We start from the raw sequence: 27,398 nt of genomic DNA on the forward strand, positions 1-27,398 counted from the left end.
CTCATGCACTTTAGTCATCTTAATTGAATGGCCATGAAACATCCCTAAATCTTTCATACAGAATGTATAGCTTCACTGGATGCTTGTGTTCAGAAAAACTCTAAAAGCAGCAGGTCCTCCATTCTCAGCTCGTACAGTCTGCACAGTCCTGCTTACTCTCCTGTATGATATCTACATCCTACTTTTCCTGTGTGATATCCACAGGCTCCTCTTCCTGTGTGACATCCATACCCTCATCTTCCTGTGTGATATCCACAACCTCCTCTTCCTGGGTAATATCTGCACCCTCTTCTTCCTGGGTGATATCCACACCCTCTTTTTCCTGTGTGATATCCATATATGTGTGATATATGTGTGATATCCATCCTCTTCCTCAGTTCTTCCATGACCGGAGCTGCAGATCTGCTTCTCATATCAGAAGATTCCCTCCTGTGGGCTGACCTCCTGTCAGTGGGTATGGCAGTGGAGGATGACCTCACTCCTTCTGCACAGACCCTGTGTCCCCACGCCTGGGACAGACCAGAACAGCACTGGATGCTGAGGGTTTGATAAGCCCCGCCTTCTCCTTGGGGAGTGTGGGAAGGGGGTTGTCACACCATGAACTCTTTGTTGCCATACAGCACCACCTGCTGTGCCAAACTGAAGTCAGGATTTCTCTTGTGCTCCTGATTTTGGGGTGAGTTCCTGATGGGTATCAGTCTGACCCCCTCTGGGCTAGAGGTAAACTGCACCCTCCCTGTGTCCTCCTGCACTGGGCAGGTCTTTTTCAGGGTGCTGCTGGGCTGTATGGACTGGGGCACATCTGACAACGGTGACCTGGAACAAGAGTGGAGATGGGAGTGCAGGGAGAAGGAGGAGCTGGAACTCAGGTGTTTCCTTGGAGTCTGATGGCTCCACCCCTCTGACCTCTGACTTTTCACTGCTGGGGGAGATTAGAGAACAGTAAGTACACACGCACACATGCCATCACGTACTCTTACATACACAGGCGGGCAAACAGAGAGTTAGAGAGGAATGCATATCATCTCACCGCTCTTTGGATTGCTGTTCACTGTGGCAGAGCTCTCCGCCTGCCCAATGGGGGCCTCACCCCCTAGAGCCTCGTCATCGGAGGCCTGCAGCTCCAGGGTCATTATGTCAACGGTAAGCTCCTCCCTGCAGGCACGCAACATGCTGTCACATACATGCTCAGACAACACAACACCCAAAGGCACGAAAGACAGAATGGAGCTATACACAGAAGAGAGCAATACAGAAAACGGAACGTTAGACTCACTTCTCCTTTTGCAGGCTCTCGATCTGCTGTGTCAGAACCTTCTCTTCCTTCTGCAGGTCAGACAGTGCCGCAGCCCCACCCACCTCCTCATCCCCGCCCACAAGCCCAGGCTGCAGGGTGCTCACAGGGGGTGACGGGGCATGGCAGTCGGTCACACACAAACGCCCTTTGCCCTGTAACACACAACAGGGCCTTGTTTAACCATTTGCTTCCATTCCTCACCATCTGCCCTGAATACAGGAACTGTGATGTACAGCCCTGCATGTGTGAGCAGGGATAAAGAACATTTTTACAGCTGCCCTTCTTTTATAGGTCCCTGATACCATACTGCTGCACCCCTACTATTAGGTACCCAGGTGAACTCTGTGTACCAGTTACACACATCTGACTGTCTGGCTGAATGAGGTCATGTTTTCTATAACTATCAGACCACAGCCTCTCACATCCTCATGAATGCCAGATCATCTGTCTGATGTGCACTAAGGCCCTGCCGACTGCACTCACCAGGGACCTGTGCACCAGACTCAGCCTGGTATGGGCTTTGCTCTCAGTGAATTCCAGACTGCTGATGTTCCTCAGCCTGGACCGATACTTTTTCACCTGCTCAGCAAGTATCAGCTCCACACACCTGCAACAAGGAGCAGAGTGGCACACTCACACCTGAGGAGGGGATCTCACAGGGTTCCATCACACTGTCTACACCTGCCTGCTCCTGCTGCACTAGCCCGATGTGTCATGTTAACAGCACTGATGCTCTGTTGCAGCGTGTGTTACAGTAACAGCACTGGCGGCCTCTTGCAGTCTGTGTTACAGTAACAGTGCTGACAGTCTGGTACATTGTGTGTTACAGTAACAACAGCGGTGGATGGATATAGTATATATTACAGTAACAGCACTGGTGATGAATTGTGTTTTACAGAGTTGCGGTGTGTGTAACAGTAGCAGCGCTGGCAGCATATTGTAATTTGTGTTACGGAGATGGCAGACTCTTACGCAGTGGTCTTGCTGATGTCCTGCATGCTTTGCAGCAGGTTACTGGTGTCAGGACAGCGCATAATGCAGGGGGCAAAAACAATGGCAAGGGCGTTGACCGACATGCGGTTTGTCTCCTCCTGCAGAGAGATCCTGGACCCCACAGAGAGACATGTAGTATCAGTCTCCATGTAGCAGTACCGGTAGCAATGTCACTGGTAAAATGTCATTGTAACAGTGGGACTGTTATAGTGTCACTATTACAATACTAGTGTTACAGTGTTAGTATTGCAGTACCGGTGTTATAGTGTCAGTACCAGTGTCAATGTGACAGATGACAGATCGTGACAGTTAGAGGACCTACTACCTTATTTCCTAGGGCATTGTGCTGTGAGTGACAGGCTCACCTGACCAGGTGGAACATGAGTCGTTCCAGAGTGCTGAGGTGGGGTCTGCTGAGCTGCTTGAGTACGGAGAACACAGCTCCAACCCTGTCCTTCTTATCTGACAAGGCTGAGGTGCAACACCACACACACACATGCATGCACATCGGTACTCATGCTGCAACATGTACTCGCACAACAGTTCTACTAGTGTGTGTGTTACTAAACTGAAATCTTACGCACTGAAATTATAAAGGAAAAAATGTCTTATTTTCAGCAAAGACATACCCATAGCTCGGAGGAATTCCTCATACAGTTCAAACGTCATGAGAGGATTTGGCAGACTGTGTAACCACTGCTTGAAGACACCAGTGATGACATGCACATTGTAGGAGTCCAGATTGCTATTGTTCAGGTCTGAGAATGGAGAGCACGTGCGTTAATTGTTCTATAATGTGCAATCTCTGCCTCTGTGATAATTCAATGATCTTCACAGGGGTGAGGGTGTGGTCTCTGCTCAGGTACGTACCTGTGTCCAGCCTCTGCCTGAGTTCTTTGATCTTATTGAGGGACCCCGACTTCCTGTAGATGCCCTCTGTGTACAGGCCGTGTATTTCGATGTAGCTGATCAGCCTCTCCACCACCTGGGGCACTGTTTTCTCCTCAGTGGTCAGTAGGGACAGCTCCACCCCAAAGTGTCTTGGGGACTGTTGTTGGTCGTACTGTGCCGAGGGCACAGGAACAGACAGCAGATGTTGCTTTAGAAAACATGCTTGTGGATGACATCTGTTTAATGTCACAGTAGGCTAAACTAAAATCCATTGACAAACCCAGTTGTTGGCCCACATGATGGTGGTTGCATCGACCTACATGGTGGGGTTGTCCTTGAGGTTAGGTTGCTGAGTTACACAGGCATTGAAAGAAAGCAGCGCTCATCCTGTCCCACTTAAGGTACAGGGGTGTCCAGGTATAATCTACTCCTCACCTGTTTGCTGCAACTGGTGGTCATTTTAAGGCAACACTTCCTGTGGCAGGCATACTGACACACTGTGGGCAGACAGAGAGAGTATGGTAGTGCCCATAACCAAGGGAGAGCACAAGTAAAGACATTCCAGTAAGCAGCATTCACCTGCTTTACATACATGCATATACTGCTAAATGAAGAGACTCACATTTGCAGACGTAGGCGCTGTCCATGACCCAGATGAGGGAAGAGCAGAACTCACAGTGGGTGGGGATGCTGTAGTGTGTGGACCTGAAGACGTGACCTAGGTGCTCCTCCACCTGAAAGGGGGACGGGAAGGGGGAGCAGGGTTCCTCAGCTCTAACGCTTAAACATTTTCAGACATGAAAACAAACACCGCTAAGAACAAGGTAGTCCAAAGAGGTACCCTGTTTTCCCACTGGTCTCCCTCACACTACACCCAGAGCTAGACAGACGGAACACACAGAGTGCCCACTTCCTGTGGCAGAATACTCACAACATCTGGGTCCTTCCTCCTCCTTGTTTTGCGGTCAGGTTTTGTCACCTGGGAAAAGAGCCAAACTGAATTAAACGTGTTTTTAGCACAGGGAGGGGCTAGTAATACTTGCTACACAATTGGGTGCTTTTAACAGAGCAGGATTACATATATCTCAGTTTAGAGCACTGCTGTTAACAGGCATGTGAGGGTGAATTAACTCTAAACCCAGGAGCAGCAAGCCAGGCACACCCTCTCTACACCTGACTGACCGCACCTGCACCGTACCTTACAGGGCATGCTCTCCGGGAGCTTGTGTTCCATCATGAACTCGTCCAAAAGGACCTTGAAGGTGTTGAGCCAGACCGTGACGGGCGATTCACTCCAATCTTGCTGCTCCTGGCGCATGATCTTCTCCAGGATATGCTCGAACAGGGCATACAGGTCCTTACAGCGCACACTCTTCTCATCATCCAGCTGTAACAGTAAATTAGCAATAATTAAACTCAGCTCCAACATTTTGACTACACAATTAGGGGTTGCCATTGGATTTCATTTTTAAATTACAGTGGTAACATAATGTTAATGCTTAACTACATTACATTACTGTGTCAGCCTATCTGTTAGCATTATCAGGAGCAGGGATCTCTGTGTGAATGCAGCAGTGGTTGAGATGAGATGTTGCAGGATACTCACAGCCAAGGTGGTGGAGTAAGAGTTGAAAATGTTCAGACGGAATTCCCTGAGCGCCTTTTTAAAGACAATGTCCACTACAGTGTCCCTCTGATCATCCTCAGAGTCCAGCTCCCTGATCTGTACAGGCAGAAAGACTCCTCATCATTCAGTTCACATGCTGCCCTGACCGCACACTGAGAAAGGAACACAGACAGGTCTGGGATCAGCTCTTGCTCTACCTTCTTCAGCAGGAAGTGGTCCATGCTCTTGTAGTCCGCAGAGCAAGTGAGGATGGGCTTGTCGACACTCAGCCGCTCGCCTGCAATGCTGATCTGCATGGTGCGGAGCTTCGTTGACCCGGGGGAGGGGTCTCTGAGCTCCACACCCTCCAGCTCTTCCTGTGGGGGGGTCAAAGGCTGCTCACCTGCAGGGGGTGGAGCTATGATCAGTGTGGGGGGGGGGGGGGGGGGGGGGGGGGGCATATGTTTTTGGGCTTGTGCATAGTAAAAGGGTAGAGACACACACACTCATACACACACCTGTGTGGGTGGGGTGTCCATCTGGCAGGGCTACTGACTTCTGCCTGCGAGCCTTCTTCCTCCAAAAACGCATCTTCTCTCGAACCCTGTCAACAAACACAGAGACGCAAGGTAAAGCATTAAAATTTTACAGGTGAAATCCATCATCTCCATGTTGCGTGATGCACAGGGGCGGTACCTGCTCTCTGTGGGAGTGAGCTTCCCCAGTGTGCTCGACTTGCCCACCCCTCCAGCCAGCACTGCTTTCTGCAGGACCTTCTGTTCCTCACAGTACGAGGACGACTGGAGACCAGAGACAAAGACCAAACCAAACACTTTCAAGAGAAAAATATGCAAGAAGAAGTCTAACAAAAAGGGCTGCCACCATCAAGGAACTCAAGGCACCGTGTGAGCAATGCATAGCGAGAGCACTAGGTGGAGTCCTTGTCAATCAGCCATGAGATCAAGCACCTAATGCAGAGTTCAAGCATAAAGTTAAAATTCTGTGCCATCCAGGGTTATTTGATGGTTAAAACAAAGACGTAACAGAAAAGTTAAATGAGCATATGAGCAGGGGTGAATGTGATCAATCAAAGACATAGGAAACAATCTTGTAAGACAACAGTAGGAACAGAGCACCCCACCCCCACCACCCCAAGAAATGAGTGACAGAACACTGAGCTGTTATTTTGGGGTGTCCCTCACCCTGTGGCCATGACACCCAGATGGAGTGTATTAATGTGGGCTCCAGATTCAGTATAGGGGAAAGTCTTCTGAGTCATGTTGTCATCTTTGTCTGACCCCTCAAGCTAGTCATTTTAACCACAGCAGGCATTAACAGCCAGATGTGCTGTTTTCCAGAGAGCAGCAGGGAAAGAGTTAACGTTTTTAGGAGACAGAACATCCTAATGCAGGCTGTTTCCTCACATACAGGACAGTGTTAGATACAGTAAAGAAGAGCAAGTGCTGAAACGGTTAGCAGTGAAACAGTGCCCTCTGCTGGTGTGGGGCGGCACTCTTGCCATTAAATTACCATTTCAGGGTCACTGTGATAGGCCGCCTCTGTGTTGCTCTCTGCCTCTTGCTCTATGAGGGGTGGGTGTGACAGCAAAAGGGGCAGGGCATGCATGTGATATGACCCCTCCTCCTTCTCTTGGGTTAAACCTTGGGCCAGCAAGGTGGAGCGTGTTCGTGAAATGCGAGGTCTCTTTTTATGAACTGGTCTGGACACCTAATTAACCAGATATAAATCATTAAGATGAGACAAAATCCTGCTTTCACCTCAAGTACAGCAGATATGAATGGAGAGACATCCCAGTGTTTCCCACACCCTCTACACAAACACACACACACACACATCCACACACTCATGTGTACACACACAAACATACACACACACACACACACACACACACACACACACACACACACACACTAATTTATACATTTATGCAGGTCTGCTACCTCACAGGCTCTTCTATTGCAGCTAAACACACCGTTACAGAGGTGCTAACTCATACCTTCTCACTGAAGCGAAAATACACAATTACAGATGAGGATTCACAGCTGCTTGTACTTACCTCACCCCTGCCGATGGCCTTTGACCTCTCCTGATTCACACAGTCTTTATCAGACCTATGGCACAGCAAGAACAGAGAGAGGTCTGTACTGCACTGCACTGCACTGGAGTGAAAACAGCTATAAAATGTTGGACAAGGTTAAAACTGAAATGTAAGACATGGTCAGTACTCACTTGGTGAGCAAACCCTGGTTGTCCTTAGGGATGGAGCTATGGCTTATTGGCCTGTCTGTCATGCTGATACTGATGGTGTGAGTTGTGGTCTTCTTGTATGGCATTTCTCTAGCCACACCCCTCTGGGGCTCCTGGGTCAGTGTGGGTACCCAGCTGCCCTCTTCAGGGACAGGACAGGTTTTAGCAGCAGGAGATGCAGCCTGTCCATCTACATCCTGCAGGTGGAGTGTAATCTGGACATCCACACATGGTGCAGGCTGCTTTGAATGGGCGGGAGTAGAGCACAGTGCATGGGACAACTGTCCCCCCTTTGGCACTGCACTCTCCTGCTTGCTCTGCTGGATCTCCTGCAGGTTGTCTGTTGTCCTCTTGAGCATATTCCTCTCTGAGTGGGCGTGGTCTTCTCCCTGCCTCTCGTGGAGCTCCTCCTCCCCCTCCATCTGCTCCTCATCCCCCTCTCTCTGCCTCTGATCCAACTGCTGCTGACACTCATATTTCTCTTTGCTCTGAGGCTCCGCCTTCTCAATGTTCTGAGGCTCCGCCTTCTCAATGTTCTGAAGCTCCACCCTCTCAATGTTCTGAGGCTCCACACTCTCAATGTTCTGAGGCCCCACCTTCTCAATGTTCTGAAGCTCCACCTTCTTAATGTTCTGAGGCACCACACTCTCAGTGTTCTGAGGCGCCTCCCCCTCCTTCCTCCAAGGCTCTGCCTTTTCAGCACTCCGAGCCTCCACGTCCTTCTCACTGTCTTGACTCACGGGGTCAGGGGGCTCTCTGATTGAAGGCTGGACCTCAACACCGTTCAGCACCGTGTCACTGCACATGCTGATGAGGACCACCAGCGGCCCGCGACAGATCCTGCCCCTCTCCCTGCTGGGCATGCCACTGCCTGGGTCACCGCTGGGCTGGGGGACCATGCTGCAGGTGCTCTTAGTAGAAGGTATGGAGAGGGCTGGCAGCCTGGGGATGAGAGCCAGGCTGGAAGAATCTGTTCTGGGGTTGCTGGGAGACACATCTACCTGGTCTGGCCTGGAGAAGGGAGAGCTGGACTCCTCTGTCTCCACAGTTACCACTCTGTCCTCAGTGCTGCTCCCACTGGAATGCTCACTGTCTAGGGGTATCTGGCTGGGCACACCCTCTGCCAACAGCACAGCAGATTCCTGGCACTCCTCCAATGGACATACCTTCATCAGCTCCTCTTCTAATGGAGACACACACTCCATGGGACCTTCCTCTATTGGGTACATCCTCTCTGTGGGTCTCTTCTCTAGAGGACATGCCCTCTCTGTCAGCCCCTTTGCTAGTGGACAAATGCTCTCTGTGGGCCCCTTCTTTAACAACCAAGGCCCCTCTGTGGGCCCTTCCTCTAATAATGGGCATGCCCTTTCTGTGGGCCCCTCCTCCAATGGCCACGCCCTCACTGTGGACTCCACTTCTGTCATCCTGCAGCTCTCCATATTGGGCTCATCCATCACCTTGGAGCTCTCCCTCTCTCCTACCTCTGCCCAAGCTCCACTCACAGATTCTGTACTCCGTCCCTTTCCCCTTTGCTCCTGTGAGTCCACCAGAGCCTCCATCTTCACTCCATCTTTAACCCCTGGTCCTCTCCCAACCCTCCAGAGACTCCTCTGCAGCTCTGGCAACATGTTCAGGTCTAATCCCATGATCCTGTGGGCTTTGTCCTCTGGCTTTGAGCGGTTTTGTCCAATCAGCTTCTGATGCTGTTTCAGCTTTTTCTTGTTTAGTACCCGAAACCTGAGTGTGAGATGATAGCAGCAGCAGTTAGAACAGATGTGAGATAATCAAAACCAAGAAATACACCATAAATCAGCCACATAATTATACGGCAACAGCAGTGAGGTGAGGATCAAATTCCAGACTAACCAACTCCACATGGGTGTAATAAACCTTGACAGCTAAGCTGTCCATCCTGGGTAGGATTTTTGGTCTGACATAAACACAGGACTCCAGACTGTGACAATTTAGTCGCATTTTGCGTCCATTTTTGGAGACAGTGCAACAAAATTTCATAACTAGGTGCACCAGTGCGAGTTGCAAATATGCCTGCATATGCAACCGTTTTTGAGAATGTGCGAGTTAAAATTTCACGTGGACGCATTCGTGCGAGTGCATGATGATCAAACAGCATGATGATCAAAACAGCGAGTGCTGTTTTGGTGCCCCTCTGGCATGGGTACTGCGTTAGCCGTTGTGGTGGAAGACTGACTGAGCCAGTGAAGAAGAACAAGTACTACTTTCAACCACAATGGCTAACGCAGTACCCGTGGTTGCAGTACGAGGGAAACTTAATGTTCAGATTAAAATACTTTGCAAATATCAAGTCTCGAGTCACTGTCAATCTTTACATCAATGCAAAACTAGGGTATGCGAATTAAGACAACTATTCATCAGCATGCAAGGTCACTGATTAATATCATGCTGTACCAAAAAAAAAGGGTGTGACCAAATCATGTGCTGGTGTGACCAACTGAGAAAGTTGGTAGCACCAGTGCTACCAGTGGAAAAGTTAGTCTGGAGCCCTGAAACATGCTGTTGATAAATTAGTGAAATGAAATGACAAACACCTCTGCTGAATGTGTTGTGATTTTTCAGCTAGTCATGGTAGTGCAGTGCAGATAATAACACACATACCTTTTTTGTTTCAGGTGTGCCCTGCGGGCCACCCTGTGGCATCGTTCCCTCACCCTGTGGCAGCGTCTGGCATGCTGACTGCACCGCACGGCATGCCTCCCTGGCTGGCACCACAGATGCCTTCTCCTCTGGATTGCCTGGACTGACGCCGGCTGCAACAGGGACCTCTTACACTCCCCATACTCATGTAATGCTGTCGGCACATGCATAGCTGCCCCCTGCTGGAGGCCAGGGGCGCTCTCCATAGCCAGCCGTTCCAGTCTGCAACTCCGCCACCATCGCTACAAGGGAACATGGGAAATGCGATCACATCCATTCCATATGCTTAATCAATCACTGCACATATGAAGTACAGTTCCACACTCAAAATGCTGCACATTGACAAGAAGATATCATCACACACATCCATGCAGTCATACATAAATAGGACAGGTGTTTTTTCTGATTTTACGCCATTTACAAAAATGACTGGAATCCAACCACAAATATTAGAGACTATATATACTGGCAGTGCAAAGTTACAAAAAGCTTCAAAAACCAACAGCTGGTGAAGCAAAACAAAACAAAATATTAATAGCCTTTTTGACCTTTGACATAATTTAATAATTCTAATAGAAACACAGGAATTTTCAATATTTGAAATTTTAATTCAAATGTTCAACTTACTCTTTTATTTCTGTCTGGGAAATTTCTATTTTCTATTTATATTCTGAATGGTAGCCTTCAAACTCATAAAACTGAAGAATAACAGTTGCTGTTTTAATGCTACAGGGATCACATTTATTCCAGTTCAATAAGGCAAAGCCCCACATGCCAGGTTTAAGGGAACATAGACACATAAAACCATGAAAATGCTCCCTCTGCTCAATGAAAAAAGGAACCCTCAGTTTCACTGCTGACTTCTGACCACTGAGATCATGGTATCTGCATGGGCGTCCCTGACCTCTGAGGACCCACCTGGATGCACACAGCTGCCCGCCTCACCCTGATGAAGTGCCTCCTCCCCAGCACGGCGCGGACACGCCGCTGCAGCGCGACCACTCGCCGTAACACCTCCCGACGGAGCAGATCCTGCAGGTGCTGCCGCTCCGACTCCCGCAGAAACACCTGCACAGAGGGGGAGTGTGTTACACACACACACACACACACACACACACACACAAACACACCAATCAACACACACACACACACACACACACACAACACACACACATCAACACACACACACACACACACACACACACACACACACACACAAACACACCAATCAACACACACACACACCAATCAACACACACACACACACACAAACACACACACACAAAAACACACAAATCAACACACACACACACACACAGCATGTCACCAGCCTGGCTCATACCATTGTCCTGCCCACTTGAAAGGCGTCAGGATGCAGGGCCACCTGGCGCAGGTACTGCCTAATGTTCTCCTGGGCTGTGCTGGAGCTCACAGGTAAAAGCACATGGAAGTGCTGGATAAACTGCTGTAGCACAGAAAAAAGAGAAATAGTGTCACTACTATTTAAAGAGAGAATAGAGGCGGTACTGTCGACACTGTCTCTGAAGCACTGCAACAAGAAAATACAGAATACCGACACAATCCTCTCAGAACCCAGGAGAGCACCTAGTCAGAGGGTTCTTCTGCTTCGTCTCACCTTGAAGGTGTACCTGATGCTGTACCCTGACTGGCGAATGTGAACCATCTCCAACATGCCTGTGTACCGCAGCTGACGCAGGACAACACTGTCATTGAACTGTAGAGGGACCTGTGGAGGAAAGATTATATTTCACTTTGGAATTATCAAAATGTCTAAAGAGTAGCACTATTAGTGGACTATAACTAGCATCTCTTGCAGAGGCATATGGCTGTTTGCTACAGTGGACAAGTCTGTCTGTAGATGCATACCATCTCTGTGTTGGAGCGGATACATTTGACAAAGTAAGGCTCTGATTGGCTGAGCATCTCCATCAGTTTGTTCAGAGAAGCCTGCAAACAGAGGAAAGTGGAATAAGGGGTTAAATTGATCTCAGTGTGAAAATAAAAACACACCACTGCACACCTGGATATACCTGCCCTGTTAGAAATAACAGGACAGAACTGGTCTGGGCAGATAATTATACCAGACCTGGATCAGTTACAAACATTTCTTACATTACTTGCCTCTACATGGAACAAACAAAAATATAAACCTGGCTCTGATCTAACATAGTTGTCCTATGCAAGTATGCCCTATCACTAGCTAATTAGCTAGTGATCATCAGCACAGTGTTCACCAGCAGCTAACACCTATGATTAGAAAGTTAAAGGGAGTCTTGCCAACACACACAATGACATCATCAAAGGGGCATCAAGGTGTCTGTGATTGGCTGGATTGGGGGCACTCTGACCTGGAACTGGGCGCTGATGCTGGGCGGTCTCTTTTTCCTGTGCAGGTGCAGCAGGGACTTGGTGACGCCGTCCTGCAGCGTCAGGCTGCTCAGGTGTATCAGGGACTTCACATCCAGCAGGCGCTACAGGTAGCAAACACATCACACATCATTATTATTTATTTTATTTATTTATCTCATTTTTTGACATTTATTTTTTTAAATTTGTTTTTCAGTTGAATTACATTTAAGAAAATCCACTATTAAAAAAACATTTCTTTAAAAAAAGTTTGATAAATGCATGACGTTTCCAAAGTCAATGGGTAATCGTGTTAAACAATCATGATCTCAATATTGACCAAAATAATCGTGATTGCCATAATCGAGTAGCCCTAACACACACACATCCTGGGAAAGGCTTACCTTCGGAAGGAGGGGCTTTGCATTGTGGTCTTTATTCAGCCTGAAAGAGAGTAGTCTTACTGACATTTTCAACATTGCAGTTACATACCTTTCAGTGTGCAAAAGGGGTGAAGGGGGCAATGAGGGGCATTTACACACACACAGTAAATGTGAATCACAATCACAACGGGTTTCACTCAAGAAGTCTCCATAGCACATAACCCCCGTGACCTGGCAGGAGAGCTTAATGCTCACATAACCCCTGTGTGCTGCCACTCTGTACAATCACGCAAATCCGTCCCCACGGAAAGGAGGGAACAACCAGGTCTAATCTCAGGGAAAACCTTTTAACATAAAACCACTTACTCGAGATCTGAGCAAAATCTCAGATCATTCTAACTCTCTATAGTGTGTTTGTGTGCGTGTGTGTGTGTGTGTGTGTGTGTGTGTGTGTGTGTGTATGTGTGGGTTGGGAGATGGCCACAGCTCAGGTTTATTACTACAGCTAAGCTTAGAAATAAACTCTACAGTGCCCTCTACAGGCAACACCACACAGAGCATCATACCCAGGGTGGTGAAACAGCCAGGGACACAGCATACTGCGGTCTGCAGTCAGCTGTGAACAGGCCTCAGAGAAAGCAGGACGGTCACGTGGGGATTTGGATTAGCTCAGTGTGAGTGTGTCCAGTGCAGCGCTTAGCGATGTTAATCTGGGTTTGCACTGTAAGATCCTAATGCTGACCGTGTCTTTCAGAATGAAGACATCTGCTGCTGCTACACTCAAATAATGGATGTCACTGCCCACTGTTACTCCTCTGTGGGTTAAAGTGTGGTGCAAGCCAATGTGTAAAGTGACTGTTTATTTATGTATTTATTTATTTAGCTGTCATGTTAAACACCAGCATCAGTTCTGGGTGTTACAGCTGTGTGGTTATGTGTGATACAACAGTGAAGTGCTACGTGTTAAAGCTGTGAGGTTCCGCGTATGACACCTGCATGGTTCTGTGTGTATGAGCTGTGTTGTGCTGTGTATCAAGGGTGGATGGTTCTGTGTATCACAGATGTCACAGTTGCACAGTTCGGTGTGTGTGTTGCAGTTCTCTATTAAGGTGCAGTGGTTATGGTGCAGGGTCTTACCGAGGTGATTTCTCCTCCTGTGTGTTAGTGCATTGCAGATCTGCAAACGGAGAGAGGAGTGATAAGAACACACACAAACATCTCCATCACAAACACACATTGTTAAGAGAAAAAACAAAATATCAGAGGTTATACAGAGTACAACCTACAAGCAAGACACTGTAAGGCTGAAAGAACACAATACCAGTCAAATTAATTTTATTTCAGTTCAATAGATGTTTGCCAGACTGTGTCACAGTGTGTATACAGGTGAGCTCTTTTATGTGTGTCTCCTATGTGTGTGTGTGCTTGCCTCCAGACATATGTATGAGGTAGTGTGTGTGCACATGTGTGTCTATCTCCAGGTGTGTGGCAGCGATGGTCTCACCTCTCTTACTCTCTGTGTATCTTCTGCCTGCTTCTCTGAAGGCTGCCAGGGCTCTGAAACATGCTCGCAGCACTGCCCAGCGGAAGGTGGCCACAGGGGCCACACCCATGAGGTTGCAGATGAAGGCGCTTCGGCTGCTCTTCAGCAGGGCCACCATGTCTGGCCTCATGTGGTCTGTGTTCTTCTCTCTGAAGTCCTGCACCCACACAGAGGAAGGGCCGTGTGGGGGAGGGGCCACACAGGGGGTGGGGCCATACAAGGGGGAGGAGTCTCATAAATGGAAGGGGTCACTAATAATAGTAATTTTTAAAAAGGAAACAGGTCCCATAGTTATGTACACAGGTTATACCTTATTTTTACAAATAGATAAGATATACAGACACATACAAAAACAACAATGCAAATGCATATATACACACACATGTACAAACATACACTGCACATACACTGACCTTGACCCCATACTTGACTTTTCCAGCATAGTGGCGGATGATGAAGGCTGGCTCCATGACGGTGGGGAACTCGATGAAGCCACTCCCCTCGTGCTGCCGCTTGAACTTGTCCAGCAGTGTCTGGTTGGTGGCTTGTGGAAAGCTGAAGGAACAGGAGCATTCTGGTTATTGGAGTTCACTCTGGGAAAAATCAGGCAGAGAATAACCGCATGCAACGCAGAACAACTATGCACTAGCAAATCTGTAAACAGTACCGTGTGACCCATGTGACCTCCTCTCAGTGCTTTTTACAGCACAACCTGTGGCGCTGACCCGGAAATTATAACGCTGCAAATTCCAGTCAGAATGTTCCACAGAATGTTCCCCGAGTCCAAATGAAAACATTGGCAGAACCCTGAGACAAACGCCAGGCTTATACTGTTTACCAGGGAAGCACTCTGAAACACTTCCTTTGTCAAGAGCTCAATATCAAATACAACTGGGTTGGTCAGGAGAGTTTTTCATGACTTCTCCTCAACAGCGTGAACACACGCACACATTGGTTCAGTGTGGACCAGCTGATTGAGTGTGGACATTGGAAAGTGCTGTTTGAACAGCTATTTAGTCTGTGCCGTGTCAGGAAAAACACGCCACACAGCGGCATTAGCTGATGCAAGGGGAACTGGGGTGAGCAGGTGTACAGAGGTGTGCAGGTGTGTGCACCCACTTGCACTCTTCGTCCAGCAGGTGGAGCAGTGCTGTGGGCTTCCTGCTGATGAGGTCGATGCAGCCGCTGTTATCAATGAAGTCAATGCTCTGCCAGCTGATTCCCTCTGCCTCGTACTCCTCCTGCGAGAGGGAGAGAGAGAGGAAAGACAGAGAGAAGAAACAGAGGTAAGAGAGGCCGTGAGGCACATGAAATAACCTTCACACTGATGCAGTTCACACACAACATGCAACTACCTGGGCACCTGGCTGGGCACAATAGCTGATGATGGGAAAAGTTATCACCATTATGATCACTATTGTCATAAATATATGCATCTGTTCGTAATGAAATAATACTAGAATAGTAGAAAATTAAATGATAGTTGTTTGTGGAATGAGACATTACTGTGGTCTGTACTCAGTATTTTATTCACTCATTTCACGGTGTTCCTTGTGCGGCATTTCTCTGTGTTGTAGGGTTAGGGTTAGGGTTAGCGTTAGGGTTACAGCAGTTTTTTTCTCTGCTGTAAGACTGTGTTTCCCTGTGTAGTATGACTGTTTCCCTGTGCTGTCACACAGCTTTAAGGACAGACACAGCTGGCAGTGGACCTGTGTCTGATACAGGTAAGGGTGGGGTGATCCTGTCCTCTTGCCAGCCGATTGGTGTGCCTGTGACTGGCAGCTGTGACTGAAATTCATCTGAAGATATTAGCCAATCATTAAAAAAACAGCGACAGGAGCAACTCTACAAAGATTTTGATTCTGTCTCTACCCATTGCAGTAGAGTGCATTAACACTATGCAGGCAACAAAGTGGAGTCTCCTTAATCTATTCTGAGGAATCAGTTCATTTGATATTTGTATATTGTACAGATGTTTATATTTTTACATTTATTTTATTATTTACTGAAATCATTTACCCATTAGAAATTTTGATTTTATTCTTATTGAACTGTCAGAGTAGTGAATATTAAAACTGCAGTGAGACCTTTTTCACAACAATTCATGTCACAGCTGGGTAAAGCTGGCACAAATTAATCATTAAAAAGTGACTGAACCTTTCTGAACTGAATGATCAAACAAAGAAATAATTTCAGTGGTGCTGAATATACATTTTCATGTTCAAAGACAAAGCATAAATTGACTGTAATTCTATAGTACCTCTGTGACTAATAGCATCAGTTATTGAAAAGGACTGTAACTCTGCAGAAACCCCAAACCTCATACTTGTCACCATACATGGAAAAACCACTGGCCAATACAGAGAGACGACATGATTGGCAACCACCAGAACACAGCTAAAAACAGAGCTGGGTATGGACTGTGTGGGGATAGTGGGGTAGAGTTACACCTCTAGTGGAACAGGCGAGCATGCGAGGAGGTCTGACCTGCTCCAGCTTAAAGATGTGCTGGTTGAGGTAGTGCTGGAGCTGTTCACTGGCGAAGTTGATGCAAAACTGCTCAAAGCTGTTGCTGTCGTGGTCTTCAAAGCCAAAGATGTCCAGCACTCCAATGGACAGGGTCTGAGACTGGCGGGGGGAGCGGATTTAGCATGGGGGGTTAGCAGGCTGATGCTGTAGGTACTGTAGAGCTAAGGAAGCATAAGCTCTTCTACATAGCTGTGTCATAGAAACCACTGAAATGATGCAAAAAAAAAAAAAAAAACGAAGTAAAAAATTCACCATTTTATTCATTACTCAACATCAGGGGCGGGGAGGGGCCCCAAAAGCAGACAGATTCTCCTCTGACATGCTCCCACTCTTTATGATCTCAGTGAAGGTGGTTAGGTGAGCATGTGAATGACCTTTCACACTGGACTGCTTGCACCCTGAGTGAAACCAGACCTCTGTGTACATTAAAATCCCCCACTCTCACTTACAAGATAAAGCACGCACACACACACACACACACACACACACACACACACACACAAACACTGCTTACATCACTCACATGCACATATCACGCATGCATATGCATATCATCAGACAGAGATCCACATTGTGGCTATATAACACACCTTGGAGAACTGTCACCATTTCATCATTTCCATAACAATGAGGAAACTATTTTACATCTCAAAGCAGCTTCACTCCACACACACAGCACACACACACACACACACATTTCACATTGCATGCACATACACAATTGGCATGTGTCACTCACACACGTCCTATCACACACACGCACACTGTAACACACACACACACATGCACACACAACATCATGCTAACAATACTCCACTATCACACATACATCACCATCAAACCACCTACAAAAATACAAACACCATCACACCATTACATTACAAAGACACACACCATCAGACACATTCCATATACTGTACATAACAACACACAACGGCTGTATAAAAAGGCCTCATTGTACTACCATAAAAATGACTTCAGACCTTCACCACTAGTTAAATTTCTGAGAGATTCATCACTCCTGCCTCTGTACAAATAAAACCTCTACAGCTACACATATAAATACAATAGATGTAGCACTGTGCACATCTTCACATCCTCGAGAGAGGCTGTGTAGGACCTCTGACCGGAGGTCTTCACCTCCATCTGTCCAAGAACACTGTACTCTGAATGCACACCCTGACGCTCCACGTACAGTCACAACCACCTTGTGTTACCCAGATCTGGCTCGGACTCTCTCTCACACTAATATCAGCACACGCTTCCTGCCTGTCTCCAAACCAAGAGCATCGTGGGGTGGTTACAGAAAGCAGCCACTCCCACAGCAGACAGGAAGCATAGGACAGGCACTACGCTCGCCAAATTGTGAAAGGGGTGGCGTCTTACCTTGGCATGCTCCTCCAGGGCCTTGGTGTTGAGCAGCGAATGGTTGATCCTGAACACAATCCAGTCAAACAGGGAACTGTAGAGGGATTTGGCCATGGAGTCGCGTACTGTACCAGCCTGCAAAAACAAGACAAGCACGTGTTTCCCCCAACGAATCACAGCCTTGTGCCCTAATCTGGTTTGCTGTCTGATCCCCACCCCACCCCCCACTCAGAGTGGTCAGTAAAGTGTTCACAGAGCTCCATCAGCGGTCAGAGCATGTCTCTGCTCTGATTGGACAATGCACAAGAGGATCTAGTGCCGTGCAGCGACTTACATAAAACAGATTAAAAATAAACATTTTCTGAACTGAAATTCATCTGAACAGCCCTGCCAGACGATAGTCTGCCCTGCAACCTGAGAAGTAAAACAAAGCCTCTCTTTTCTTGAAGCTGAAATAGGATTTGTGTCTGTATTCCTGCAGGTAGCCAGTCACTGCTCCTCCAGTAGCTGCTAGCACCTGCAGCATGCCAGTTGTGTGAACTCAGGGACATTCAGTCTAGTCCCTTTGGCTCCTTCCCACATATTTTTGTGGTAACCATTAGAGCAAGCATCATGATGTCAATGACTCCACATCATCACAAGTTTGGTGGTCAATGACACAAAAAATGATGTAAGAGTAAAAAAGTTAAATCAGAAAAGCTGAAGACATGGCAGCATAAGGTCGTGTTAAAATGGCTCTCTTCCATCTATTCCTGATCCTATTAGAGCTCTCTCTCTCTCTCTCTCTCCCTCTCTCTCTCTATCTATCTATCTATCTCTGTCTCTATCTGTCTCTCTCTTACTCTCTCACTCTCTCATTGGGAGCTAGGAAGCTGGAATCACAGGGCAACTCACTGTGAACTGTACTCTCAATGACAGTCCAGAGTGCATTTGCCAGAGCAGCAGATAGACTTGGGGTGCTGAAATATGGAGAGGTCAGTAGGGGATTCTTAAACACAGCAGCTCATCATTCTTTTCCAAGATATCACCAAAGTCAAAGCAATTCTGCAATGAGAGACTGAGCCATTAATCTCATTAATCTCTTCACTAGTACCTGGCAGTACGAGTGCATTCTTCCTGAGCTACAAATGCCCAAGGCATGACACACACTCAGGAAGTAAGGTTTGAGGGATACATCTCAGAGTATCAGCTTAACAACTGGCAACGACATTGCAAATCATGACTCAACTGTAGGTACCAGTGATGACATCACACACAACCATTATGACCAGATATTCAGCTCCTGCATTCCATCCTCTGTCAAGGGGGTTTCAGCTGGTAACTGGAGGTTCCAGTGCTCTTAGTGCTCCTGTGCTGAATATGGATGCTCTGTTTTAAACAACATAGTCTCACTATTAATATTTTTGAAGCTAACTATTTAAAAGAATCATATTGAGACATCAGAGCAATTGTAGCTTCAACAATGATAGAGAGAAGAATTTCACTGTGGAACACACTGAGCGTATTATCAGGTCCATAACAGAAAATCTGTAGCAAAACTGTAGGCCCCAACAATGACATCATAACACACAGATAAGCTATGGAAGCCACCCTCATTCAGGGAGAGCAGATAAACAATGTACCATTCTTAGTACATCATAACACAATGTGTGTTTATGATCTATTAAGAGAATGATAAAAATGCTCCACTTTGTTAAGCAAGGAAGGACTAACAGACTTAGCCATGTCTCTGCTCACATCACCACCAGATGGGTAAGCTGCAGTACCCAATAAGGCCTGTAGAGGACAGTGAATCGTAAAAAGACGGATCCTGTTCAACACATTCCTGCGTCATGACAGACGCATGTGAGTCTGTAACACCAGCCAGGGGAGGACTCTCTCTGTCCCCAGACACACAGAGCTGCACAGCCTGTGATCACATGACCGCTGTCTGATTACAGCCTCAACAACCATCACGCGAGAGCCAGGAGAACCTGTTACTGTGCTGGCCGTAAATCTGCATACCTGACAGGAGTCTGTGTGCAGTTAAAGAGGCACAAAAGGACCTATGATGTCCTGCATAAGCTCTGTCTCCATAATCAGGGTTGGTGTAGCGGGGTAAAAGCCACTGCATCATTCGTTTTCATTTTACTCAAGCACCATTCCTCTTGTTTAAGACACTTCATGTTGCATCTCTATAACATTAGTGTCATTTAGCAGATGGTTTTATGCAGAGTGATGTACATGGGTTACAATTTTTTCATGTTATCCATTTATATTTATATTTATATTTAATATAAATATAAATCCTGACAGGAGAGCCCCAGCAGGGAATCGGTTATGAGCCCTGCTTCTTACTACTCTGCTGTACTGCCACTTCAGTTACATTATTAGCATCTAGCAGGCACTCTTATCTAGAGAAACTTACATAGGTTACAATTTTTTACATGTTATCCATTTATACACCTGGATATTTACTGACACAGTTCTGGGTTATGTACCAGACCCAAGGGTACAGCAGCAGTGCCCCAGCAGGGAAGCGAACCAGCAATCTTTCAGTTACAAGCAATGCTCCTTACCACTATTCTACACTGTTGTCCCATGTCTATAACTTAATTCTTTATTTTCTTTTTCCTAGAAGTAGGAAAAATAAATACATAAATACAATGGAGTAAAATAACAGAGCAGGGCCTGAGTTCACTTTATGAATAATTTTTCACAAGGGGGTGAAAGACATTGAACAAGTGTTCAGATGTTTTGCAACACAAAGATAAGTTGTTCCCTAGTCTATGATCTGTTTTACAAGGTGAGACACAGGCAGGTATGAAAAGAACCTCTGTTCCATTGCTAGAAGGCATTTCTATTGTTTCTCACAGAACTGTTGCACACAGCAAGTATGACTGCTGTCATTACATCAGTCCAGCAGGAAGAATACAAACCTGGACAAGCAGTCCCACAATGTCTGGCATCTATTAACTGTGGCTTTAATGTGGGTCAACCCCCTGGAGCGCTGAGGCACTGGCAGCCCTGAGCCGGTAATCACACATCTTACCCATACAAACTCACTGAAGAGCAACTTCTTCTTCTTCTACATTTTATTTTTAAATTTTTTTTATGGGAAAAGAATTTGCCTGCTTACGCACAAATGTAGCATTAAAAGACATCCATTCCACTTTCTCTGATTAAAGAGTTCTGAACTCTTAGTTGGAATTAGGCTTCATAAGACATGCATAGGGCCTGCGGTGACATCATCTCTGTCCTGCAGGGTGGAGCTGCAGCAAACAATGACAACATTGTTCACCTCAGCGCCCCCTCTGTGCCTGTCGGAATGGTGTTGCTGTGGCTGGAGGTACCACACACCTGTCTACACCTCTGGCCTGCATGCGCTTTTTCTCACAGATCATGTTACACACCAGTGAGGCTGCGTCACTGCCACCAGAGTTACAGAGATGCAAGCGGAGGTCTGTCTGCTACTAAGCCTCAGGGTTGAATAACTCAGGCGTTCTCTGTAAGATGTTCTCATGATCCTGCTTTCAACAGCATGGCAGAATGCTCTGTCAGGAAACATTTCCCTCTAACTCCAGGAGGTGATTCAACAGTGAGAGATATAGCTCCTCCACAAATACATGACATTTACATTACATTACAATACATGCATTTAGCAGACACTCTTATCCAGAGCGACTTCCAGCACAACAGAATATAAGTATATCCATTCAATTCAATTTAAACAAGCAACAATGTCAGACCAGGCTAACAACGCCCCCAGACCAGTGAGTGTGAGCATTTTAGATTTCAGAGTAAGGTCACCAGCACGGTCATTCCTCCTCTCCTGTAAACACACAGCCAAAGTCAAGCACAGACACACACTCAGCTCTAAAACCTCTCTTACTTCAGACAGTTTGTAAGGAAGGACCAGCCTCTCTCCCACAGTCACCGTCTTCCGTGTGGTCAAAACTTCAAAAAGCCTCTTCTCCTTCACCTGGACCAGAGAGAGCACAGCTGCTGTCATACAGAGGGACAACCTTTCAGAGAGAGGGGCCGCATTTCAGAGAGACAAGGGGACATCGTTTAAGAGCCTGAGAGAGTGAGAGGAGACTGCAGATCATCAGGCTCATTCACACAGTGTAATTCAAACACAGCATAACACAGCGTAACACAGCGCAACACAGCATAACACAGCATAACACAGCATAACACAGCGTAACACAGCGTAACACAGCGTACAACAGCGTACAACAGCGTAACACAGCATAACACAGTGTAACACAGCGTAACACAGCGTAACACAGGGTAACACAAGCACAAAGAAGCAGAGCGGGTAGTCTGCGGGTGGAGCTCTTACCTGGAGCAGCTCTGACACTGTGGGCAGCAGCTCTGGGTTGCAGATATCCACAGAATCCTCCCTGTTCTTCCTCTTATAGCAGATATTCCCCAGGTGCAGGATGGCTGACAGCAGAGAGAAGACCCTGGAGCAGGGGGAGAGACTGAATGCACATCCTTCTATTTTCCATACACCTACTTAGTTTCAGTTAAACAACAACTGACATGACAGCAAACCACGGTACATGGCATTCTCAGATGTGCCAAACATGCCAAGCAGATGCCAGTAGCACAGAAAATGAAAGTCCCTGAATTTACCAGAAGTGTCTTAAATGTCTTAAGACATCCCATAGGACCCTGCTACTCTCATATGTGGCCCCAACACTACATGATTGGATAGTTTGTAAAAATGTAGGCTAAGCCATGAAGTCTTGGATAAGGATATCTGGAAAATAAATGAGTAGCAATAATCATAATATCACAATAACTAAAGCTCCATTCAGTTACAGACAACTGAGTTAAACAGTCAGCGTATCCATTCTCCATGTTATGAGAACTTCAGCCTCCTGTACTGAAGTCCTGTGGTTTAATAGTCCCAGTCTGGCGGAGGCTGAGGTCACAGCGTCACGGCATCTCAGCCTGACTCACTGTTTCCTTGTGGCGGGCAGGAACCCGACCATCTCCATGGCCATCTGAAGTCGCTCAAAGTCCTGCTTCAGCTCCACCCCTTCCACCAGAAGACAGTCCTGCTAATCTCAACCACAGGAGGACAGAGTTACCCTCACCACAGCCACAAACCACACACAGGGGCATATTGCAGTGACATAAGGTTCATTAAACTGCTGACAATGAATATGTGAATGCACATGGACATGCACAGACACACACTCTCACTCACACACACACACACACACACACTGTGCCAGAGATATGCAGAACTGCAGGGCACAGGGTTAGTCTTACAACTAGTGGAGTTGCTCAGGATGAATAAAAGATCCTATATTTACGCATTCTATATTCTACCTTTCAGACCATATCTGAATAGCTCCTTATGTTCCATGGACACGGACAAGTTGTGATGGGCTATAGCTGTACCTGATTCAGGTAGTGAAACTCCTCATGCTGCTTAAGGTGGAACTCCGCCCGTTCACTCTCATTGGCTCCCGCCAGCAGGTAATAAAACACATGGTAGTTCCTGGAGAACAACAATTACAGTCACATGGTCACCCCAGCAACAAGCTTCTGCTGTATCAGAATGAACCCCTTAATCCTGTAAGAAGCTAAATCCCAAAGTCAACAACAACACTTTACTGAGCCAAATATGGGAACATATCTGAACATGGAACATTCATCTCCACACAGAGCATTCCCCTTAACACAGAAGATTCATCTAACAATTTTGCTTCCTCACCGCTCCTTGGGGTCCTGGTAGACCAGTCGTGATTTCTCCAGCAGGTACTTCTGTACATAAGCCCTGGAACACACACACACATCACCAGCCAGTCAGGAGATGCTAAGGATAAGAGAGAAACCACTGCCAGAATTTATTATGCTGCCATTAGGATATGAGTAGATGATTGAAAATTGAAAATGCCCTCCCTCCACTCAATGTTTTTAATGTGATTACATGACCATCTTTGTGTGCGAAACTTAAAACAGGTCATATCATCAGTGTTCAAGACATTAGCAGAAATCAACAATCTGTGCTGAGGAGAAAATCAATTGGCTGGATGAATCTCCAAGCCATATTTCACTGCAGCCTAGGGGAAAGACACAGGACAATGCCAGGGGTATGAACCAGTTGTACTGTTTTGCTATGGAAGATTTTGATTGGCTGCTATGAGTCAGTGCTTGACAGCATATAGTAGCTCTACCTATAATGTTGTTCTTGAAGTCCCAATCACTGCGTGTCCTCTTTATTACACACAGTCAGGGAATGAGTCTTACCCTCTCATAGTGCCAGTCTCCCGGTAGCTGACCTGGATAAATTTGCCAAAGCGGCTGGAGTTGTTATTTTGAGCCGTCTTTGCATTTCCAAATGCCTGCGTGGAGAACAAAAGACTGCATCAGGACAGAATGGAGGGACGGAAAAGAGAGGGGTACATACTGGGACAGAGGCTACGGGGCATGCACGTGTATGAGGGCGTGACTGTATATATATTTGTGTGTGTGTGTGTGTGTTTAAAAGCAGTACACAACAGGCAATTGAAGAGATGACTTAAGCTCAGAAGTGCTTCATATAGGATGACCTCATGATGACACGTGGACTACTATGCTGTGCTGCTGCCCAAAGTCATTCAAATGAATTTTTTGGATTTCTACCAATACACCCAAGGCAGCCAGTCTGGAGTGATATTTCAAGCATTAAAAGCATTCCTGAATTTATGTAACCACATTCAGGCACTGATACACTTAAACCTCACACATTCCTGACAGATGTAGCTCTCTGACTTGCAGAGAGCAATTTGTCTATAATACAGAGCCTCTTGCACTTCCAGCCTGTCCTCAGAGAAGTGTCTGTTCAGCTGAGCAGGTCGAGTCAGGAGTTTACCTCTCACTCACCTGGTACTGCTGGCTGTCTGATTTCTGTCTGTGTGCACGTACTGTATGAACTGAAAATGGATTATGAAACACACTTGCCTCACGCAAGCATATATTATCTCAGAAGGAATTAATGGCTTCCTGCTCTAGAACAAATGTGGCCTTTCAGTGTAAGTCTAGTCTACAGACAAATCTCCACAGTTCACAGCTACTAGATACTGTGAAAAGAGCTTTAATTGAGGGTATTGAAAGGTGGCTTGAACTAGGAATTAAATGCAAAGCAAACAGAGACAAGTCTTTATGCACAAAAATCTTATTGCATGGACATCAGAGCAAGCCAAAGATGACTTGTAATAAAATTGTATTTTAAGTGTTGCATTTTTTTATTTTTTCTGGGTTCTGGCCCAATAAAGTGTGGTGATATCTTTCATGAAAACAATAAAAGGAGCTCCAACTCCAACAAAATGTCACATTAACAAAGTTTTTTTGCGTGAAAATTCTGAGAATTAAGCAGCATTAGAGCTGGGTACACAGTGTGGTTTAGCTGATCAGTAAAATCACAGTTTGGCTTATGCAGGCAGGGATATCACAATATGTGCTCAAATATTTGCTCAAGGCAGCCTCACAGACAGAAACAGGCCATGATCCTAGCCGTTTTTCAATCTAATGACTTCTAATTCCTGAAGTCACCTAACTTAAAGGATGAGGCATGAGACACTTCATTGTCTCGCACAGTGTCAGTTGTGCCTTGTCTGCGGAACAGAGTGTCGAGTTTGAGAGACCTGTGAGTGACAGAGAATTGAAAGCATTTCAGCCTCGCTAGAGGTGTTTTAGCTAAAACTGTAGACGGGCCTGCAAGCTGTGCCTGGGAGCATGAGTGGAATGCATAAACTTCAGAAGGCGCACATACGGGTAAACAGCAAAAGAGCGTGCACCAATAGCACTGCTGTCCAAGGTCCATTGCACTTTACTGATGTAAAAGGACTGTAAAAGGAGCCACTTTGTGTGCCTGCTCTGCTACATTTGCAGTAGGAGGAGTTGACCCCTTACCTCCAGCACGGGTCCCGCCCCCAGAATGGCCCGCTCAGCCCTGCTGGTGCAGCCCCTCTGGCTGAGCGCGGCCAGGTGGTGGATCAGGAAGTTGGCATTCTGGGTCTTCCCTGAGGCCCCCTCCCCGGAGATGATGATGACCTGGGGACGGCGGCGGCGCAGCATGGCGTGGTAGGCCGTGTGCGACACGGCGTAAATGTGCGGCTCCAGGCTGCCGGGCCGCAGGCTGCTGTACTGGTGGACGTACTTGGGGTTGTAGAGGGGCAGGAAGCGGAAGGGGTTGAGGGCGAGGAGGATGCTCCCCAGGTAGGTGTAAATCTTCTGCTGCCTAAAGCGGCCACGCAGGTGAGCCAGCAGCACGTCCTCACTGACGTCAAGCAGGTTACACAGGTCGTCGTGGTCCACCTGCGGCGGCTGCGGCAGTAACCCCCGCTCCACCAGGTGGCGCTGTCGCTCCTCCATTGTGTGTGGCCAGCTATGTGCATTGCCGTAGCGCACTGAGCCATCAGGGTCCTTCTCACGCAGCAGGAAGCGGAACTCACCGCCACCACAGCCACGCTCTGCAGAGGGGCGGGGCCACAGCTGCATGCACCGGACAGGGCAGTCTGTGGGGTTCAAGATCCACTCCTCCCCCCCAAACTCCTTCACCTCCGCCAGGACATAGCACCTGCCACATTCGAGGCAGAGCCTGTTGATGATATGCTCAATGACCTCAGATGCAGTGGTGTCACTGTGGGCGGAGACTGGGCAGTAGATGGTCCCTACAGTGACACTGCCTGTGTAGATCTGCAAGGTGAACTCACCACCCTCCATCACGAGTGGTCATGAGTATCACCACCAGAATTCCCATTAGCCCCCTCTGCATCACCGTCCAGGGGAGTGGAGCATCTCAGATGAGCTACTGTGAAGGGAAAAGGAAGGGGTTAACACTGATCGGGGATACCCCTTTGAGTACCCAAGTGATCAGTATTACCTCTCTGTGTGCCCCAGTGATCAGTAACTAGCTCTCTACGTGCCCCAATGATCAGTATTGTCCCTCTTTGTTCCCCAGTGATCAGTAATTTCCCCTCTGTGGAAATTTCCCCTCATGTGATACTGCTCACCACTGTAAGTTAAGGGCAGATCAATACACACAGCAGCACTGGCTGAGCCCTTTATAGGAGGAATGGCCAGGGGGGCAAGCAGGGCCAAATCTGAGTAAAAGCTGAATTTTATCTGTGGGTGGCTGTGCAGGATTGTGGGCACACCACTGAGCACATAATCCCAGAGCTGCAGGGTCAAATCCCCAATGATACACCGCTGCTATACCCCTGAGCCAAGGACTGAGGCTGAGCTGCCTCAGTAAATCTCTGTATAAAAGGGCAACACACACAACATGAGCCGTGACAGATGCACTGCCCATTAAGCTCAGAACAATGTGACGTAACCCGAATGAACATGAGACTCGCATCAGCACGAAACAAAAGGCCAAAGCGGCAGGTTAATTTATCCTGTCAATATTAAAGCACTCAGGAGTCATGGCTGAACACAGTGGCTGCTGAGTACTCAGTCAATTGTTTCAGCACAGAACAACTAACAGAAATTATT

General features: G+C 47.1%; 1 protein-coding gene across 1 annotated transcript; it reads right to left on the reverse strand.

Moving 5' to 3' along the window:
- Positions 1-590: 590 nt before the first annotated feature.
- On the reverse strand, positions 591-26,624 carry LOC118788308 (unconventional myosin-IXAa-like). Its single transcript, XM_036544267.1, is given in 39 exon segments — positions 591-922; positions 1,031-1,155; positions 1,277-1,506; positions 1,772-1,904; positions 2,270-2,401; positions 2,656-2,761; positions 2,920-3,048; positions 3,161-3,353; positions 3,617-3,678; positions 3,804-3,915; positions 4,113-4,160; positions 4,380-4,568; positions 4,788-4,904; positions 5,006-5,190; positions 5,306-5,391; positions 5,484-5,587; positions 6,318-6,515; positions 6,865-6,919; positions 7,038-8,792; positions 9,837-9,970; positions 10,647-10,796; positions 11,071-11,193; positions 11,365-11,475; positions 11,616-11,696; positions 12,098-12,220; positions 12,500-12,539; positions 13,616-13,655; positions 13,983-14,178; positions 14,435-14,576; positions 15,141-15,262; positions 16,509-16,643; positions 17,937-18,053; positions 21,790-21,879; positions 22,243-22,366; positions 22,869-22,969; positions 23,316-23,415; positions 23,632-23,694; positions 24,168-24,262; positions 25,812-26,624. Coding segments are annotated over 39 exon segments (7,191 nt in total).
- Between the last annotated feature and the right edge of the window lie 774 nt (positions 26,625-27,398).

The sequence above is a fragment of the Megalops cyprinoides genome, chromosome 13 (assembly GCF_013368585.1).
Source record: "Megalops cyprinoides isolate fMegCyp1 chromosome 13, fMegCyp1.pri, whole genome shotgun sequence".
NCBI lineage: Eukaryota > Metazoa > Chordata > Actinopteri > Elopiformes > Megalopidae > Megalops > Megalops cyprinoides.